Source organism: Myotis nattereri (genome assembly GCF_964212035.1).
Source record: "Myotis nattereri genome assembly, chromosome: 12".
Taxonomy (NCBI): domain Eukaryota; kingdom Metazoa; phylum Chordata; class Mammalia; order Chiroptera; family Vespertilionidae; genus Myotis; species Myotis nattereri.
In genome coordinates, this window is record NC_138087.1 from 23,137,001 (window position 1) to 23,156,460 (window position 19,460).

A 19,460-nucleotide genomic window follows, 5' to 3' on the forward strand; every position below is an offset into this window, starting at 1 on the left:
ACTAGCTGTGACCTTAAACAAGTAACTTAATTTCTGTGTACCTCAATTTCCTCATCTGTAAAATGGGGATAATAGTAGGTTTGTCATAAAGAATCAAAGTCAATTGAAATTTGTAAAAAGCTTAGGTCCTCAAACTTTTTAAACAGGGGGACAGTTCACTGTCCCTCAGACATTCCACACATGCGCACTGCGGGCCCGGGACTAGCCGGCTGCTAAGCAGGACAGGCAGCGGCAGCAAAAACACCCAGCGGGCCCGATAAATGTTTTCGGCGGGCCGCATGTGGCCCGCAGGCGGTAGTTTGAGGACCCCTGGCTTAGAGTAATGGCTGACATAAAGCAGCATTATTTAAATATTAGTTAAGTAAATTGTAGAAACAATGGCCAACCAAGGAGCAATAAGTATCCCTAGTGTCCAGGTTATAGTTTTAAAAAAATGTTTTTATTGATTTTTCAGAGAGGGAAAGAAGGAGAGGGATAGAGACATTGATCCACTACCCCCTGCATGGCCCCTACTGGGAAACAAGCCCACAACCCAGGCATGTGCACTGACTGGGAATTGAACTGGTAACCTCTTGGTTCATAGCTCAATTCTCAACTACTGAGCCACATCAGCCAGGCCAGGCTGTAGTTTTGAAATACCTTTTCCCACTAAAAGAAATCAGGGCTTACTGGACAAATGGCTGATTCCAGGTCTGAAGAATTGTATAAAGTGAGCTTTGAGCTTTTTGTTATTGCAGATAGCAAGGAAGCCAAGTTAAAGAGACTCCCATTGACCAAAGATGGGCAATCTTGAACTTCAATAAGGATAATAATTTCAATAGATTGAACCCCATCAAATGTGAACCCCACACAATCTTCAAATATTCTATCTAATTGGTCACCTTCAGGGGATGATAGCAAACCAATTCTTTATCTTTTTTTTAAATTTTTTTTAAAAATATATTTTATTGATTTTTTACAGAGAGGAAGGGAGAGAGATAGAGAGTTAGAAACATCGATGAGAGAGCAACATCGATCAGCCGCCTCCTGCACATCTCCTACTGGGGATGTGCCCGCAACCCAGGTACCTGCCCTTGACTGGAATCGAACCTGGGACCCTTCAGTCCGCAGGCCGACTCTCTACCCACCGAGCCAAACTGGTTTCGGCCAATTCTTTATCTTGAAAACTGGTAAATAAAGGAAAAGAATTTAGCCTTTATATATTTACCACTAGGTAAACAAATGGTAAATGAGGGAAAATTTCTCTCATAAAAGTATTCCTGCCCAAACCAGTTTGGCTCAGTGGATAGAGCGTTGGCCTGCGGACTCAAGGGTCCCAGGTTCGACTCCGGTGGGGGGCATGTGCCTTGGTTGCGGGCACATCCCCCCTGGGGAGTGTGCAGGAGGTGGCTGATCGATGTTTTTCCTCTCATTGATGTTTCTGACTCTCTATCCCTCCCCCTTCCTCTCTGTAAAAAATCAATAAAATATATATTTTTTTAAAAAAGTATTCCCACCAACAAATGAAAAATAAATGATACCTTAGTCAGTTTGAGGTGCTACAACAAATTACCTTAGACTGAGTGGTTCAAACAAAAAACATTTATCGCTCAGAGTTCTGGAGGCTGGAAGCTTGAGATCAGGGTGCCAGGATGGTTGGGTTTTGGTGAGGGTCCCCTTTCCAGGGTGCAGAAAGTCAACTTCTCTTTCTAGCCTCACAAGGTGGAAAGAGTAATGAAGGACACTCTCTTGTGACTCTTATGAGGGCAGTAATCCTATTAATGAGGGTTCCACCCTTGTGACTTCATCTAATCCTAATTACCTCCCAACTTTTAATACAATCACATTCGAGTTTTAACAAACAAATTTGGGACATGGGCACAAGTATGCAGTCCATGACAAGTGATAAATTAGAATTGCATCATTTTGTAATTCCCAGTGAATTAAGGTATTTATTTATTTTAAAAATATATTTTTTATTGATTTCAGAGAGGAAGGGAGAGGGAGAAAGAGAAACATCAATGAGAGAGAATCATTGATTGGTTGCCTCTTGCACGCCCCCTACTGAGGATCAAGCCAGAAACCTGGGCATGTGCCCTGACGGGAATCTAACCCCAGACCCTTCAGTCTGCAGGCTGACGCTCTATCCACTGAGCCAAACCAGCTAGGGTGTCATTGGGATTTTGGTGGGGATTGCACCATCACCCAATCTAGCCAAAGGGATCATACATGAGTTTAAGCAACCTCTGGATCCAGCTGCCAATTTGAAAATTTGGAGGACAGAGCGAGTGGAACATGTTGAACTGCACTGTGAGGATGCTCTCTGTATGTTAAATTATATTAAAACAAACCAACAAGCTTTGGAAAGACAAAAAAAAAAAAAAGCGCCAAGATGAATATAAAGAGGGCGAGACCAAATTATAGTGGGTAGGGAAGCACGCTTGGACGGTAAAACCACAAGACAAGGAAAGTAAGTGATTCCTACAAAACTGACAATGATGGTTACTTTTTGGCAGAGGGACTGGCTGGAGTTTTACTTTGTCAACATAAGAAATGTCCAGACCTGGAGAGACTTTTTATGAGTTTGAGATACACTGATGACATTGCTGGAAAGCAAGATCTCAGATACTGAGGAGAATGACAGTGTTGCAGTTACTTTTATCTGGAATTAAGGAGGGAACCTAAAGAAGCTTACCTGAAGGTGGGGAAAAGTAAGGCAGGGAAATCACTATGACTGGATTACTGGATACTTAAGATATGTGCTCTCTCCATGGTAGTTGCATTTCTGAGGGCGTCGGAAAAAGTGGCATTTTAAAGGTGTGCTAACCTCGCCTAGACCTAGACTCAGAGGTTAGGTGACTTGTTCAGGGTCGCACAGCCAGTGAGAATAGCTGAGGATGGAACCCAGCGCTTTTTCCACTACACAGAGCCACAGTCCAGCACCTCCGGCTTTTATCTGAGGAACTAGGTCTATAGCAGCGGTTCTCAACCTGTGGGTCCCAACCCCTTTGGGGGTCGAACGACCCTTTCACACGGGTCGCCTAAGACCATCGGAAAACACATATTGAATATATAACTACATATTATTTTTGTGATGAATCACTATGCTTTAATTATGTTCAATTTGTAACAATGAAAATACATCCTGCATATCAGATATTTACGATTCATAACAGTAGCAAAATTACAGTTATGAAGTAGCTACGAAAATAATTTTATGGTTGGGGGTCACCACAACATGAAGAACTGTATTCAAGGGTCTCGGCATTAGGAAGGTTGAGAACCACTGGTCTATAAGAACACAAGGAGTCCCAATGCCTCACATTCAGAGAGCGGGAAGAGGGAAAGCCGCTTAAGCGACCTATTGCGATTGCGCAAGCGCAAAAAAAAAATTAGCTGGCCACGCAATGCACTGTGGGTCTTGTAGTTTCTCCGCTGGGCCTCGCGGGAAGGGACAGAGGGAAGAGCGCATTGCATGGCGGGAGTTGGAGTCGGCGGCGGAATTCCCTCCTCCCCCGGAAGTCAGGCGGTGCGCGCGGACCGTTCTGCTGGAAGCGCGGGAGTCTCGGTTTGCGGCGGCTTCGGCAGCTGTGCTGAGCTACAGTTAGGGAGGCTCCGCTTCCCTGGGACTTCACGGCCCTGCGAGGCGAAATGGCCCCGGACTAGAGAGGCCCAGGCGGTGGCAATGCGGGGGCCGCCGCGACCCCAGGCCGCTTGCAGGGAAGGAGCCTGAGGGCGCTCGGAGTCGTGTGGGCCTTTCCTTTCTTCCTTGGTAGTGACAGTGCCGACTCCGAAGATGAGCTTCTCCCGTGGCCCCTCTTTCAAGAAGGAGCATCTTTGGATGTATCTGCAGACGCTCGGCTTCGAGCCAGGCCCAGCCGCCACGGCCTGCGGGAAGGTGGCATCACACGCGCACCTCGGAGTGTAAGGAGACCGGCGGCGGGGCGGGGCGGGCGGGGGCCCTGAGCCGGGCGGGCGAATGACCCGCCCTGGCGCGGACCCGCTGCCTTAAGAGTCTCTAGGCTGGTAGTGGTCCTGCCTTCCGGCACCGGCTACACGGCCTCTGCCCCCGGTGGCTGCCCGCCTAGTGGCTGAGACCATCTGTCAGGCAGCCGTGCCGGGAGCTTCGTAGGGGAATAGACTCTGCGTCTGGGGCACAGCTGGAGGGGCACCTTCCCGCTGCTTGGGTGGTAAAGCTGCGCGGTCTGTGCACTCGGAGGGGGCGGGGGGCGGGGGTGCAAGCCGGTAGTGCAGGGACCGGAGAACAGTATAGCACACGCCTGGAGCGCTCGAAGGAGCCTTTCGAGCGGGTTGCTGTTGAGTTTATAATTTTTACGTTTGAATTAGCAAACAGGCATGCCACACTTAGCAAAAAAACAGAGAAGGTATTAAGATGAAAAGTAAAAGCCTCTTCCCTACTTTGCCACTAATGTTATGGTTATGATTTACAAATCTAAATATTTTGTTTATATTTTTGTGTCTTAACTTACCAGTTTTTTTATTTTTTTAAATATGTTTTTATTAATTTCAGAGAGGAAGGGAGAGGGAAAGAGAGAGAGAGAAACATCAATGATGAGAGAGAATTATGGATTGGCTGCCTCCTGCACGCCCCCCTCCCCCTCACCGGATCGCTACCTGAGCATGTGCCCTTGACCAGAATCTAATAGGGACACTTTAGTCCACAGGCGGATGCTCTGTCCACTGAGCCACACTGGCTAGGGCTTAATTTACCAATTTTAGACAATATCTGATTTTCCCACTATCGGCCAAGAGAAATTTGGGGTACATTGGCTACCCCCGTTCTCAGATCTTCTTGATTTAATTATGTTATTTCAGTTATTCTAGTGGCAGTGTTTTAAGCATGTGTTTAGACCTCTATTTCTTTTTTTAAAATAAATATTTATTCACATTATTACAGATGTTTCTCCCCTCCCCCCCCATAGTTCCCCTCCACCTGGTTCCCACCCCATCCCATGCCCTTACCTCCCGCCACTGTCCTCATGCATAGGTGTAAGATTTTTGTCCAATCTCTTCCCTCACCTCCCACACCCCCTTACCCCCGAGAATTGTCAGTCCACTCTCTTTCTGTGCCCCTGCTTCTATTATATTCACCAGTTTATTCTGACTTAATTTTTAGATTCACTTGTTGATAGATATTTATTTGTTGTCACTTTGTTCATAATTTTTATTTTTACCTTTCTCTTCTTCCTCTTCTTTAAGAATAGCCTTCAGCATTTCATATAATCCTGGTTTGGTGGTGATGAACTCCTTTAGCTTTTCCTTATCTGTGAAGCTCTTTATCTGACCTTCAATTCTGAATGATAGCTTTGCTGGATAAAGTAATCTTGGTTGTAGGTTCTTGCTATTCATCACTTTGAATATTTCTTGTCACTCCCTTCTGGCCTGCAAAGTTCCTCTGCTCCTGTTGCCTCTGCATCTCCTACCCAGTCTCAATGCACTTTTTTCTTTTCTTGTAGTTGTAGAACTTCCACTCGGCCAGCTTTCCCGTGGTTCTGGATGATAGCTGTTTTGTCTTTTAGTTGTAGTTTTAATGTGGTTGTGGGGGGCAGCACATACAGGTTTATACCTTATGCCGCCATCTTGGTTCTCTAGACCTCTATTTCTTGATGTATCAATCTAAAAAATGTCTCTTGATTCTCCACTGTGTAATTTCACCAGGAAGGACGCTATTATCCATAAGATAATTAGCTCACCTACCTTTCCCTGCCGCCCTCTGCCTTCTCCCTTTAGGCTTAGAGATGTGATTAAGTTTTGTTTGGTAATTATTTGTTTAGAAGTTACTGCTATTTCCATGTAGAAGTGTTTTGTTTAGGAGTCTGTTCTAAAAATTGATAGTAGATAGCATTTATCAGGTTATGATTATGTATTAGTAAGTACTTCATTTATTTTGCATGATTTGATGCCCCACGGCACAGTCTCATTTTCTCTGTACTGTCAAAGAAGCTTAGAGCCTCTCCAGGCCTCCACTGAGAATGGTTCTTGTTGCTGCTACATCCTTCTCTCCAGTGTTTTAGCAATCTTAGTTTTCTCTGCTCTGGTTTGTTCCATTGTAATCTGCTTTTGCCTTTGAAATTTAGTAAAATCTGTCAAGTCTGGTCCAGTGACTGCAGTTTTTCTTTCTTTTCCACCACTGTCATTGATTCCCCCCCCCTCCCCTGAGTCTTTAGAGTAATTTCAGTGGGTTATTTGGAAACAAATGTCCCCTTTGAAATGCTTTAAGCATGAATGTGGCATCAAATTATTTTGAAACATATTTTTATCTTTATATATGAAAGGCTAATATGCTAAATATCTGTTTGACCAATAGCTATGATGCGCACTGACCACCAGGGGGCAGACGCTCAACACAGGAGCTGCTGAGCTGCAGTAACTTGGCAGTGGTGGTTCTCGGGTGGTGCACCCCAAAACCAGAGAGGAGGGAGCCCAATTTTTCGTGGGGCCAGAGGATTCCACCTTCGGCTGTGGGTTATGTTGTTGCTGGGGCGCTGTGGGCCCGAATCTGGTTTACTGCACACTCGTGTTTGCGTTCCACACCCTGTACGACAGCAACTTTACAGAGGGCCCTCTCGCACTCTGGGACCCCTTGGGGGATGTCTGAGAGCCGGTTTGGCCCCATCCCTGCAGGCCAGGCCGAGAGACCCCACCTGCCGGAGGGACCCCACTCACTCCGCAGACACCCTTCGAGCCACGGTGCCACCCCAGGTGGGCTCCAGGGCCTGTCTTGCCCAGTCCCGCCCCGCCGGCCACCTTCTAATTAATTTCCATTTCAGTGTGCCCAAATCTGTGCACTGGGTCACTAGTTCATTTATATTCGTATATGGTAAAATACATTTTTTTGGTGTGCAGTTTTGTCAGTTTCTAGTTTCTGTGAGTATGTAGTTGTGTAGCCACTTATAAAGTTAAAAATATGCTTAATATATGATACAGCCATTTCATTGCTATGTATTTGCCCAAAAGATTTGCATTTTGGAAAAATCATTCTGGTTGCATTACAGAGAATGGATTAAAGTGGGACTCAGGGCATTGGAGTTAGGTAGGCCTAAACCAAGTTAGCAGTGGGAATGGAAAGAAAAGGTGATTTATTCATTTGTTAATTCAACAAATACTAGTTGAACACAGTATTGGAACTGGTTGAACAGAATACAGTAGTGAACAGAATAGACAAACTTTGAGTTTTAGTCTAGTGGGTGAACAAATATCTTCAACAGATATTATTAAAAATTAAAATAACTGTCAAAGAGAAGAAGCAGGATACTTTGTAAATAAAAATAAGTGAGATAATAAGGAGGTAAGATTTGTGTTGAGGAGTACAAACATTTCAAGGACAAAGAGTTGTTTGACATATAAGTATGGAAACTTAAAAAAATGTTTTCTCTTGATTTAAAAAATTAATTTACTTATAATTATAGTTGACGTAGTACTATGTTAGTTTTAGGTGTACAACATAGTGATTCAATAGTAACATACCTTACAAAGAGATAAACACAATAAATCTAGTAACCTTTTGTCACTGTACATGGTTATAGCATGGGAACTTTAACATTAACTCTATTTTTTAAAATCTCAAGATAATAGTTTTATGTATTCATAGAAGGAATACTCACATCTATTTGTCATTTATTCTAGTAACTCACAGCCCATTTTTTAATTGCCTAACTCCTAATCCTGTTTATTTTTACAGTCTGAAAACAAGGAATTACCCAAGTGAGATATTCCTTCAGGTCATTGTTGAAAATGTATTAAACATTTTCATGTTAAAACTATTTTATAACAGCACATAGAATTCCCTTACATATATTTTATTATGTTCTAATGAGTTTCCTTTTTTATTATAATGGCTTCAGTTTCTTCTGAGACCTTTCCTTTATAGTTATTTGATTTTATTGCTTTTAACTTCTCTTGATACTCGAGTTGTATCCATGTAAATTACTTTTTGTGTGTGTGTGTGTGTGTGTGGGGGGGGGGGCAAATGATCTTTTCATAATAGGTTAATGGGGGAGCACTCATAATTTTTTAACTGTAAACTCCACAGGTTCTTTCCTTCTTCAGTATAAGCATTAACTTCAGTTAGGATGTATGTTCCTTTTTTATCCCTTGCTTATCCAGAGATCTTAAATTGCTTTTGTTAATTTTCCATACTACTACCCACACTTCACTGGCAAGACTTTGAAAAATGGTGGCTCTCCCTCCATGCCAATTTTGAGTTGTTTTGCCTTGGGAATTGTCAAAGTCAAGCTTAAAATCCTCCAGGCGGGCTATGCAGCAGAGCATGGTTTCCGAGGTGGATCGTCTCTGCCCTAGAAGAAGTTGAGAAAACTCTTCCTCCTAGCCTGGGCAGTCCCCAAAGCCTGAATTTCCCACTCCCACCAGACACCTCCACAGCCCTGGGATCCCCAGAGGGGTGTGAGGAGGGGACATGGACCATAGAGCAGTAGCTGACCTAGAGGTTGCCAATACCTGTGTGACATTTCTTACAAGGCTTAGATTTTGTTTTGTTTTTTACATACTGTATTTTTTTTTTAAGTTTTTGTCTTGATTAGTGAGGGAAATCAGGACAATAAAGACTCTTAAGGGGATTGCTAGAATTACATTATAAGGATGGTTCTAGGAATAAAATGTAATAGTAAAGACCCTAGACTCTGGGGTCAGATAACATACTGCAAATCACTGCTTTTCCATTCCTGGTTATGTAATTTTGGGCAAATTATCTGTTTTCTCTAAAGTTTACATTTCTTCATCTGTTTAATGGGGATAATCCAACTACTTTCTACTAGCATTAAGATTAAATAAAATAATCCATGTTAAAGCAATTGGCACAGTACTTAATTAACCTCATATGATTGTGTTAAAAATTAGATGAGTTACTACCTATAAAAGGCTTAAGGTAATACTTGGAAATAATAAATTCAATAAATATTAGCTGTTTTTTATTGTTATTCAGTAAATGTTGGTTGGTATCATTAGCTTCCTTGTATCATAGTCCATGCATGGTAGTCTCCTCCTAATTAGCCTTTCCTTTTTTTTTTTTTTTAGAATGCTCTCACTGTAAGTTTTCTTTTATTTGATCTGTTCTTTCAGAATCAGAAATAAAACTTGTATGTTTTTCTTAACTTGTTGTAAAAATGTACATGAATGAGCCGAAACCGGTTTGGCTCAGTGGATAGAGCGTCGGCCTGCGGACTGAAGGGGTCCCAGGTTTGATTCCGGTCAAGGGCATGTACCTGGGTTGTGGGCATATCCCCAGTGGGAGATGTGCAGGAGGCAGCTGATCGATGTTTCTCTCTCATCGATGTTTCTAACTCTCTGTCTCTCTCCCTTCCTCTCTGTAAAAAAAAAAAAAAAAAAATATACATGAATGAGAAAAGTTAATTTGCCTTGATCTCTTGAAGAGAATTAAAAATATTAATTTGTGTCAAACTCTTATAAAGCTTTCGATGATATTTAGTTTTATTAACCATTTTTCTTTTTGTCCCCTGCTTTTATTTCTTTTTAAACAATTAGGAACATGTTCGACAAGCCGAACCGTGATGCCTTTCAAATAGTGTCTTATTTCTTGTTTCAAACGCTGGACCAGTCTCTCACCAAAGAAGTTTTCAAGTGAGTAAAACATTTTTTTTAAAAAAAAACCTTCTTTTTTTTTTGTAACTAGTCATTCTCAAACTTGAAAAGGGACTATGTCTTAAGCTAGGATTTCAACTTTGGCCTTTCAGTATTATTTTGAATTGATAAAGCAGGTTTGAGTCTTACAAATTTGGTGCTTAACCTTTATAAACCTGAGTAATCTTTGGTACTAATCTTAAAAATCATATACTTCATAGGTAAGTTAGATTTTGTTTTATAAAATTGGTTCCTAACATTCTTTATAATATATGTATATATATTTAATATATTTTATTGATTTTTTTACAGAGAGGAAGGGAGTGGGATAGAGAGTTAGAAACATCAGTGAGAGAGAAACCTCTATCAGCTGCCTCCTGCACACTCCCCACTGGGCATGTGCGCGCAACCAAGGCACATGCCCTTGGCCGGAATTGAACCCGGGATCCTTGAGTCCGCAGGCCGACGCTCTATCCACTTAGCCAAACCGGTTAGGGCTTTAATATATTTTTATTGACTTCAGAGAGGAAGAAAAAGGGAGAGAGAGAATCATGGATCAGCTGCCTCCCACAAGTCCCCCACTGGGGATCGAGCCCACAACCCAGGCATGTGCCCTTGACTGGAATTGAACCTGGGACCTTTCAGTTTGCAGGCTGATGCTCTATCCACTGAATCAAACCGGCTAGGGCTTCATGGTCTTAATTATTAGGCAAAACAATGAACTGCTACCAATTTATATACTCAGTTTTGCTTACTTTTTTCTTTCTGTTAATTACCCCCTGCCTTATTCCTTTTATCGTAGGCACTGTTATTTGTTTTGTCTGTTTTTACTTTCCAGGTTTCTGTAAATCCTTATTATTTTTGTTACTGATATATATATAATGTCAAGTGCTATAAGCAAAAATAATTTCTATTAAGTTTAGCCTATCTCTCTATATAAAAGGCTAATATGCTAGGTGTTTGACCATTCAACTGGTAGCTATGATGCACACTGACCACTGGGGGCAGACGCTCAATGCACAGGCATGGAAACATGGAACATAGTGATGAATCTCAGAAGGAAGGGTCTGGGGGGAGGACGGGAAGAGATTAATTCAAGATCTTATATGCATACTAGAGGCCCCTTGGCCTGGCCTGTGCCCTCTTGCCATCCGGGACCCCTCAGGGAAACCACTGGTGCACAAATCCATGTACTGGGCCTCTAGTTGTTATATAGTGTTAAATATTAAATAGTTTAGGAAGGAGATAAAAATGTAATACCCACTAGCCTTGGTTCCAAGTTTTTTTGCATGTGATTTAGGTGTCTTTTGTCAGAAAAAGTGTTCACATTTGTTTTAGTGTTTATATTCTGTCATCATCCTCAACATAAAAAAGCAATAAGTAAGTACATTATTTAGGGCATTGTTTCAATTTTTGATAACTTTTTCTTAATATTTTGCCTTCAGTTAAGGTTATGAATGATCAGGAGAACAGATATATTTGAAACATTTTTTTGGAAATTTTTATCATTACGATATAGGGCTTCCTCTGTTCAAAACAGACTTTCTGATTCCTCCCTCCAATTATAAACAAAATAAAGCTTATTTTAAACAATTCCGAAAATACAGAAAAATGTAATTAAGGATGTAGAAATTATTCCTAAACCCACCAACCAGAGAATATTTGTTGACATTCCAACCTTTCAATATTTTTTCTATGCATACTAATTTTTTCTATTGATATAGAACATATGATATGCTATAGAAATTAAACAAACAAACAAACATGGGGTCCTAAAATACCTCAGAGTAAAAATTTAGATAAAATTGATTGTTAGGGGAAAGCAGTAGGTAAATTTAAGTCTGTTAGTTTTTAACTAAAACACTGGCAAAGCTTTTCTTTTTTTAATAATTTTATATCTTTTTTATCCACAAAACAGTAGTACCCACTGACTGTAATATAGATTCAGAAGAGTCAGAGCTGTCATGGCTTTTCTTCTCATGTGGTCTTCACGTGTAACCATTGATGTTTCTTTTTTGTTTCTAGGCTTAACATACTAACTTACTTATACCTTCTTTATGTGTTAGTCCAGTAATCCATTGAGAGTATTCTCATTTTTAGCTGATTTTTAGTAGTAATAAGAATGATTAATTCCTTCATTTAATATATACATTTATTGGTTATTCACACGAAACTGAACTCAACCCCATAGATATTTATAAAGAAAAAGACCCACTTTCTTACAGATTGGTGTCTCATTAGTTGAAGTCTATGAATGCTAGCCTTGCTTCATTTAGCATTATTGTTTTTAGTATGGGAGAGAAATTTTTGTTGAGTTGTCTTTTTGTTCGTAATTCTAATGATTTTATTTTTGTTTTTAAGAGTTTGTTGGCCTCCATTTGACCAAAAAAGTGATACTGAATTCCGGAAACTTTGCTGTGAATGGTTAAAAAAAATTTCTGTAAGTATTCTCTTTCTGGAAAATGAAAACTTTAAGAGGTTAAAAAATAGATTAGCTTTTTTTTCCTGGCTTTTTTGAGGTATAATTGTATCTTTTTTAGAGGTGAAAAAATATATTGTGTTTTCTTTTTTTAAAAATTGATTTCAGAGAGAGGAAGGGAGAGGGAGATAGAGATAGAAATTTCAATGATGAAAAAAAAAAATCAATTGTCTGCCTCCAATTGGGATGGAGCTGGCAACCTAGGCATGTGCCCTGACTGGGAATCCAAACATGACCTCCTGATTCATGGGTCGATGCTCAACCACTGAGCTACATCAGCAGGGCCTAGAGGTGAAATATTTTTAATGCTGTTATGCTAACAGTATAAGCAAGATTAATTACAATAATACTTTTTATGGTTTTTGAATGGGATTTCTGTATATTTCTGAAAAACCAGTTTTGCTGGCTAGGTGCATTGGAAATAGGTTTTTGATTCCTTGGAGTCAGTTTTTATTTAAAGAAAACCTTTTTGATTATAGATTATTTTAACTTGTGTCCCCAAATAGTGTCAATAATTATAGGGTTATATTGTAATTACCTTTTTGTGACAAGTCCACCAAAATTTTAGAATGATTCCAATATTAAACTTTGGATTCAAATGGAATAATCCTCATCAATCCTATTATGCTTCAAAAGTTTGATGTGAATATAAAGGTTATTGTTGATAAGTACTTCAAATTATTTATTTTTTCCTAGGTGGAATGTGGAAATAACTTTCCTCAAGTTGTTGCTTCACTATTTCTTTCTCCTGGTGGTCCTAAGTTTATTCACCTGATGTATCATTTCGCAAGATTTGTTGCAATAAAATATATAAAAACACATTCCAAAAGTAAGTTAAACTTATAGTAGGAATTCTTTTTGTTTTGTTTCTTAAGTATTTATTCTTTGCAGTTTGCAAATCATCAATGATAAGATAAAAATATTAACCTCAGAAGGCTAATGGTTAGTGTTCTATTAGAATTATAGTTTGAAATAATGGATATAAGTAATAATTCAAATTATTTTAGTATGTTCTAATACAGAGGTTGGGAAACATTTTCTATATAAGGCCAGATAGTAAATATTTTTGACTTTGTGGACCATACAGGGTCTCTGTCATATATACCTCTCTGTGTTTTATTTTTTAATTTTAATTTAATTAAAAAAATAGTTTTATTGATTTCAGAGAGGAAGGGAGAGGGAGACAGATAGAAACATCAGTGATGAGAGAGAATCATTGATTGGCTGCCTTCTGCACGCCCCACACTGGGGATCTAGCCTGCAACCTGGACATGTACCCCGACCAGGAATTGAGCTGTGACCTTCTGGTTCGTAGGTCAGCGCTTAGTCACTGATCCACCGGGCCTACTTTTTAAAAAATTTTAATACAACCCTTTAAAAATGTGGAAAGTATCCCTTGCTTGTTGCTGACCTCAGAAAAACAGCCAGTGGACCAAATAAGACCTGCAAATTATAGCTTGCCTCTAATATACTGTATTAAATGTTGTGTTGAATGTATGGGAGATTTATTTTGGCTACTGGTAATGTGTGGGAATTTTTTGTTACAAGTTGCAGTTTTAAAAGGATTTGATCTATTTGCAAATTCATAGAAACAAAATACATATTGGATTTTTAATCTGAGACTTAGAATGCTACTTGTAGCGTATTAAATAAACTGTTTATTTGGTTTATGCTAATAAAACATGGACAGGAAAATACAGAAAAGTTGATTCAGTAAACCGTACCCATCTTCCAATTTCTAGAGATTACCATTGCTGACATTTTGGTTTATTTTCTTTTAGTTTTTTATTTTTATTTTTAGTATACATATATATTTCTGGGTTTTAATTATTTTGAATAGGTAATATTTGTGTATGTGGTATGCCAGCTTTTAAGGAGTTGTTATATGAGGCTGTTAATCTCTTTAAAAATAAAAAGTAAATAATAATTAACAAAAGCCAGCAGTTTTAATATTTATTAGCTTATAAGTCTAAGTTTTCTATGATCTTGTGTTCCATATAGATTCATTCAAGCATGTTGCAGAGACATTTAATTTAAAGCCACAAGATTTGCACATGTGCATTGCCAGGTCCCATGTAGCACGTAACAGATTTTTACAGGTTTTACAAAGACAAGATTTTGTTTTCCAGAAGTATCAAGAAAATGCACAGTAAGTAATACTTTGATAGTTAGAAATGGAAAATTCTTTCCTTTTTGTATAAATGTCATTAGTATGCCTTCAGTGGTAGTATTCCATGTTTACTTCAAAACTCTGTGCTGTTATCTTTCTTTTTTAAAAAAATATATTTTATTGATTTTTTACAGAGAGGAAGGGAGAGAGAGAGAGAGAGAGAGAGAGAGTTAGAAACATCGATGAGAGAGAAACACCGATCAGCTGCCTCCTGCACACTCCCCACTTGGGATGTGCCCGCAACCAAGGCACATGCCCTTGACCGGAATCGAACCTGGGACCCTTGAGTCCGCAGGCCGACGCTCTATCCACTGAGCCAAACCGGTTTCGGCTGTGCTGTTATCTTTCCATTTTAAAGCCAGATAACTTCTGAATAAAATGTTTTAAACTTTAGGTAAACTGTAAATGAAAATTTAGAGAAAAGGAAAAGGTCACTTAAGTTTAAAATTTTAATTTCTTAGGAGTTTTTTCTTTTAACTTGGAGATATGTTTTTAAGATGTATACTGTTCATTCTATTTTGTATCCTTTTTTATCTTAATATTTCATTCTGTAAATTTTTCCATATTTCCATAGTTATTACTTTTAGTGACCATTTAATAGTTTGCTGAGTATCTATTAAGTAGATATTCCTTTAAGTAAGTATTCCACAGTTTCTTTAACCATTTTATACTATTTTATGTTTAGGGTCATCGCTTCAGCAGATTTGTTTTTAGGTTACAGTGTTAAACAAGATAGGCAAGGTTCTTAGTCTCAAAATAGTTTGCGTCTAATTTTTACAATTATTAACAACTTCAGTAAGATACTTTTTTTCTTCTTCTGATAAGATACCTTTTTAAATGCTGTGTTATTTATCATTAAAGCTACAAAATTATTTTTATTGACTTTCAGAGAGTAAGGGAAAGGGGGGGAGAGAGAGAAACATCAATCATGAGAGAATCATTGATTGGCTGCCTCCTGCACACCTCCTACTGGGGATCGAGCCTGCAACCTGGGCATGTGCCCTTGACCGGAATCAAATCTGGGACCCTTCAATCCGCAGGCAGACGCTCTCCACTGAGCCAAATCAGTATACAAAATCTTTTGATACTGTCTTAAAGATGCAATATTGCTTGACTGTCTTAGATAACATTAAAATTTATCCCCTAGGAATGTGAGACAAGGATAAGAGGGCAGAGTAATTTTATTGACCTCCAACATTTTTACGTGAAGTCAGAGAGTACAGGAGTCAAAAAGTCCTTGGTCCATCTCAATAGCAGCCTGTATGTTAAATCCTGGGACTCTAGATGGGAGTGTAGAGTCCTTTAGCTGGCTGCTGGGTGTATTTGGAAGAATAGTCCTCAGAAGCCTTGAGCAAAGAGATGGAAGGTGGAAAATATCTATACTATTTAATTGTAATGGAATTATAGATGGACCCTGACTTACAGTGATTAGACTTAAGATATATTGACTTTATGATGGTGTGAAAGTGATATGCATTCACTAGAAACTGTACTTCGAATTTTGAATTTTGATTGTTCCTGGGCTGATGGTATGTGGTATGATACTCTGTTGCGAGGGCAGTGGCAGTGAGCCACGGTTCTTACACAGGCACACAATCACAGGGTAAATAACTGATACTCTGCACTTAACTCTGTTGCCAGTGTTTTTTGGATATTGTGTTTTAAGTTTTCACATCCCATCATGTCAACAAAATGCCCATTTGTGCCTCTTGTTTCTGGTAAGCAAAAGGGCAAGGCAATTACTCTTAAGATAAAACTCAAGAGAATTGCCCAAGTGTAGGCTAAAGTAAGTGTTCTGAGCACATTTAAGGTAGACTATGCTAAGCCATAATGTTCAGTAGGTTAGGTGTATGAAATACATTTTCGACTTACGATATTTTCAACTTGTGATGGGCTTATCGGGATGTAACCCCATCATAAGTTGAGAAGCATATGTAGAGTTGTCATTTTATACGTTTTCTTACAGATTATTAGATGAAGAAGTACGAAATTTGAGATCAGAATATATAGGACTGCAAAACCAAATGAAAAAGTAAGTGACTTGTAGAGCTGGAAGTTGCTTTATATATTAGTTTAGCTATTGCATTTTACAGGTGAGAAACTGAGTCTCAGAAACATAAATAATAGCGATAGTTAGATGATGATAGGTATAGAATATAATTCTGATTCCTAGTCCAGTTCTTCTAATAAATTATTGCTTTGAGCTAGAATTTTATTTTTGCTTTAAATGGAATGGTTGTTAGTGGGTGATTTTGCTGATCAGTTAGCTCTTTGGATGGTAAATTAACGTGATTTTTTTTTTTTTAAATTTTCACCTGAGGATATTTTTCCATTGATTTTTAGAGAGAGTGGGAGGGAAGGGGAGAGAGAGACAGAGAAAGAAATCGATATGAGAGAGATATATCAATTGGTTGCCTCCCGCATGTACCCTGATGAGGGCTGGAGACAGCCTGCAACTGAAGTACGTGCCCTTGACTGGTATCGAACCCAGGACCTGTTAATCTGCAGGCTGATGCTCTGTCCACTCAGCAAAACCAGCTAGGGCTACCATGTGATTTTTAAAATGACTAATGGGCCTGGAGATTGTTATGCTGAGTGAAATAAGCCAGTCAGAGAGACAAATACCATATGATCTGACTTATATGTGGAATTTATGAACAAAATAGAAACAGAAGCATGGATACTGGAACAGACTGACAGCTGTCAGGGTAGCGGGGAGGGGAGGACAGGAGGAAAGAAGCCAAAGAACATATATGCATAACCCATAGACACAGACAACAGTGTGATGATGACCAGAGGGAAGGGGAAGCAGGGGAAAAAATTACGGGGGAAATGGGGACATCTGTAATAGTGTCAACAATAAAAATAAAGTTTAAAAATATGACTAATGAGATTAATTTTTAACTAGCATGGAACCTTATGATGACCAAAGTGATATACAAGAAAAAATTCAAAAGGTGAGACAGCTTTTGAAGAGAGAAATGTAATCTTTCTTACTTTTGTGATAGTATTTTTTGTGATAGTATTTATTCTTATTATAAGTGTTATATATGTAAAGGTATCAACAAGGGTGCTTCTAAAAGGTTTGAATATGATGGGAAAAAAACAGCTTATAATTTATAAGACTAAATGTATACAGAAGCAGCTTTAAATATGGTTAAAGTCATGCCAGCAAAAAAATGTTCGGTTTGATTGTAACTTAATCAGTAGTATTTATCAAAATAAAATATATTAACTGAAAGGAGATGTTAAGTATGGAAGAAAAATGAGAAGCAAAATTGAAGCTGGTTGGTAATAGAGGGTAATCTGGCAGACATAAATGGTCTAAGGCTTTAGAGCAAGCATGTCAAGCTCATGGCCCGCGGGTTGCATGCGGCCCACAACTTCGGCCCACAATGAATATTTTTGCGGTCCAGCCAATATAATGGTATGTAAGAAACATTTTAATAAAAATTTTGTAACTTAATTCTTACAATATCCTGTTATACATAATTATTAACGAATTACAATGTTTGCTGATGACTGATTACTATAATCGTGTTGCATTCCTTTCCCTTATGCGCCTTACATTCTGGCGCACCATTTCTCTCCACTAATACTAGCAGCAAATATTGTAGCAGCCGATTGCCTCGTCATTACTCTTTAAAAAAAAAAAAAATATATATATATATATATATATATATATATATATATATATATACATACACATATATATTTTTGTTCTTTAAAAATATATTTTATTGATTTTTTTACAGAGAGGAAGGGAGAGAGATAGAGAGTTAGAAGCATTGATGAGAGAGAAACATTGATCAGCTGCCTCCTGCACACTCCCCACTGGGTATGTGCCCGCAACCAAGGTACATGCCCTTGACCGGAATCGAACCTGGGACCCTTGAGTCCGTAGGCCGACGCTCTATCCCAGCCGTGGGCAAACTACGGCCCGCGGGCCGGATCCGGTCTGTTTGAAATGAATAAAACTAAAAAAAAAAAAAAGACCGTACCCCTTTATGTAATGATGTTTACTTTGAATTTATATTAGTTCACACAAACACTCCATCCATGCTTTTGTTCCGGCCCTCCGGTCCAGTTTAAGAACCCATTGTGGCCCTCGAGTCAAAAAGTTTGCCCACCCCTGCATCCACTGAGCCAAACCAGTCAGGGCTTATCATTACTCTTGTACTGACTTGTTTGGTGTACGCAACAGGAAATATTTTGCTTTCGGAGAACAAGAAAAATAGGTTTATTTGCATTATGCTTATTAATTTGTGTAGTTGTTCAGTGTCTGGTAAGTTAATGCTCAAGAAAAAATATTAATTTTTATTAAAATGTTCTATTTTATGTTAACGATGACTCATTTATTTCAGCCCTTTGTATTCAGCATGTCTCTATTGAAATAAACCTACGTTTTTATGAAAATTGGAGCTTTTGTTTTTTTGCGGCCCACATAAACTTAAACCTTGTTTATTTGGCCCGTGTTAGCCTTTGAGTTTGACGTGCTTGCTTTAGAGGTTGACTTTGATGTGGGGTAGGAGTGTTTTCTTAGGCTTCTGTGTTCAGATGACATCTGTCTTCAAGATCGTTGTTCTGATTCTGTGGCCATCATGCTCCTTTGGGTATTAATTTGGCTGCTCAGGCACTTTGTCCCTGGAAAAGGTGAGTGCCATCCTTAGGAAATAATTGTTCATTCACTCAGTGAATAATTGATCATCTGCCATTTGCCCGGGGTTCTTCTAGATATTACAGCTGCTATAGGAATGACAAAAACAGGCAAAGTCACTTTTCTCATGGAGCTTCCAGTTTAGTGCATGTGAATATTCTTATTATTGAACGCAGCATCTTTTAAAAAAATATACATATATATTTTTTGATTTCAGAGAGGAAGGGAGAGGGAGAGAAATAGAAACATCAATGATGAGAGAGAGTCATTGATTGGCTGCCTCCTACATGCCCCCTACTGGGGATCAAGCCAGCAACCTGGGCATGTGCCCTTAATTGGAATCAAACCCAGGACCCTTCAGTCCGTAGGTTGAGGCTCTATCCACTGCGCCAAACCAGCTAGGGCTTAACTGCAGTTTTTGATGCCTTTAAAGAAGCATGGTTGCCCTAGCTGATTTGGCTCAGTGGATAGAGCATCTGCCTGTGGACTGAAGGGTCCCAGGTTCGATTTTGGTCAAGGGCACATGCTCGGTTTGCGGGTTTGGTCCCCAGTGGGAG

The 19,460-nt window shown here is 39.1% G+C and overlaps 1 protein-coding gene across 1 annotated transcript in view; it reads left to right on the forward strand.

Annotated features, from left to right (window-relative positions):
* The first annotated feature begins 3,507 nt into the window (after positions 1–3,507).
* Positions 3,508–19,460, forward strand: part of HAUS6 (HAUS augmin like complex subunit 6) — a 45,004-nt gene continuing 29,051 nt past the window's right edge. The window contains exons 1-7 of the mRNA XM_081103220.1: positions 3,508–3,903; positions 9,502–9,597; positions 11,959–12,037; positions 12,773–12,905; positions 14,078–14,225; positions 16,213–16,278; positions 17,155–17,203. Coding sequence (XP_080959346.1) covers positions 3,776–3,903; positions 9,502–9,597; positions 11,959–12,037; positions 12,773–12,905; positions 14,078–14,225; positions 16,213–16,278; positions 17,155–17,203 — 699 coding nt within the window. The 5' untranslated portion in view covers positions 3,508–3,775. The remainder of the gene's footprint in view (positions 3,904–9,501; positions 9,598–11,958; positions 12,038–12,772; positions 12,906–14,077; positions 14,226–16,212; positions 16,279–17,154; positions 17,204–19,460) is intronic.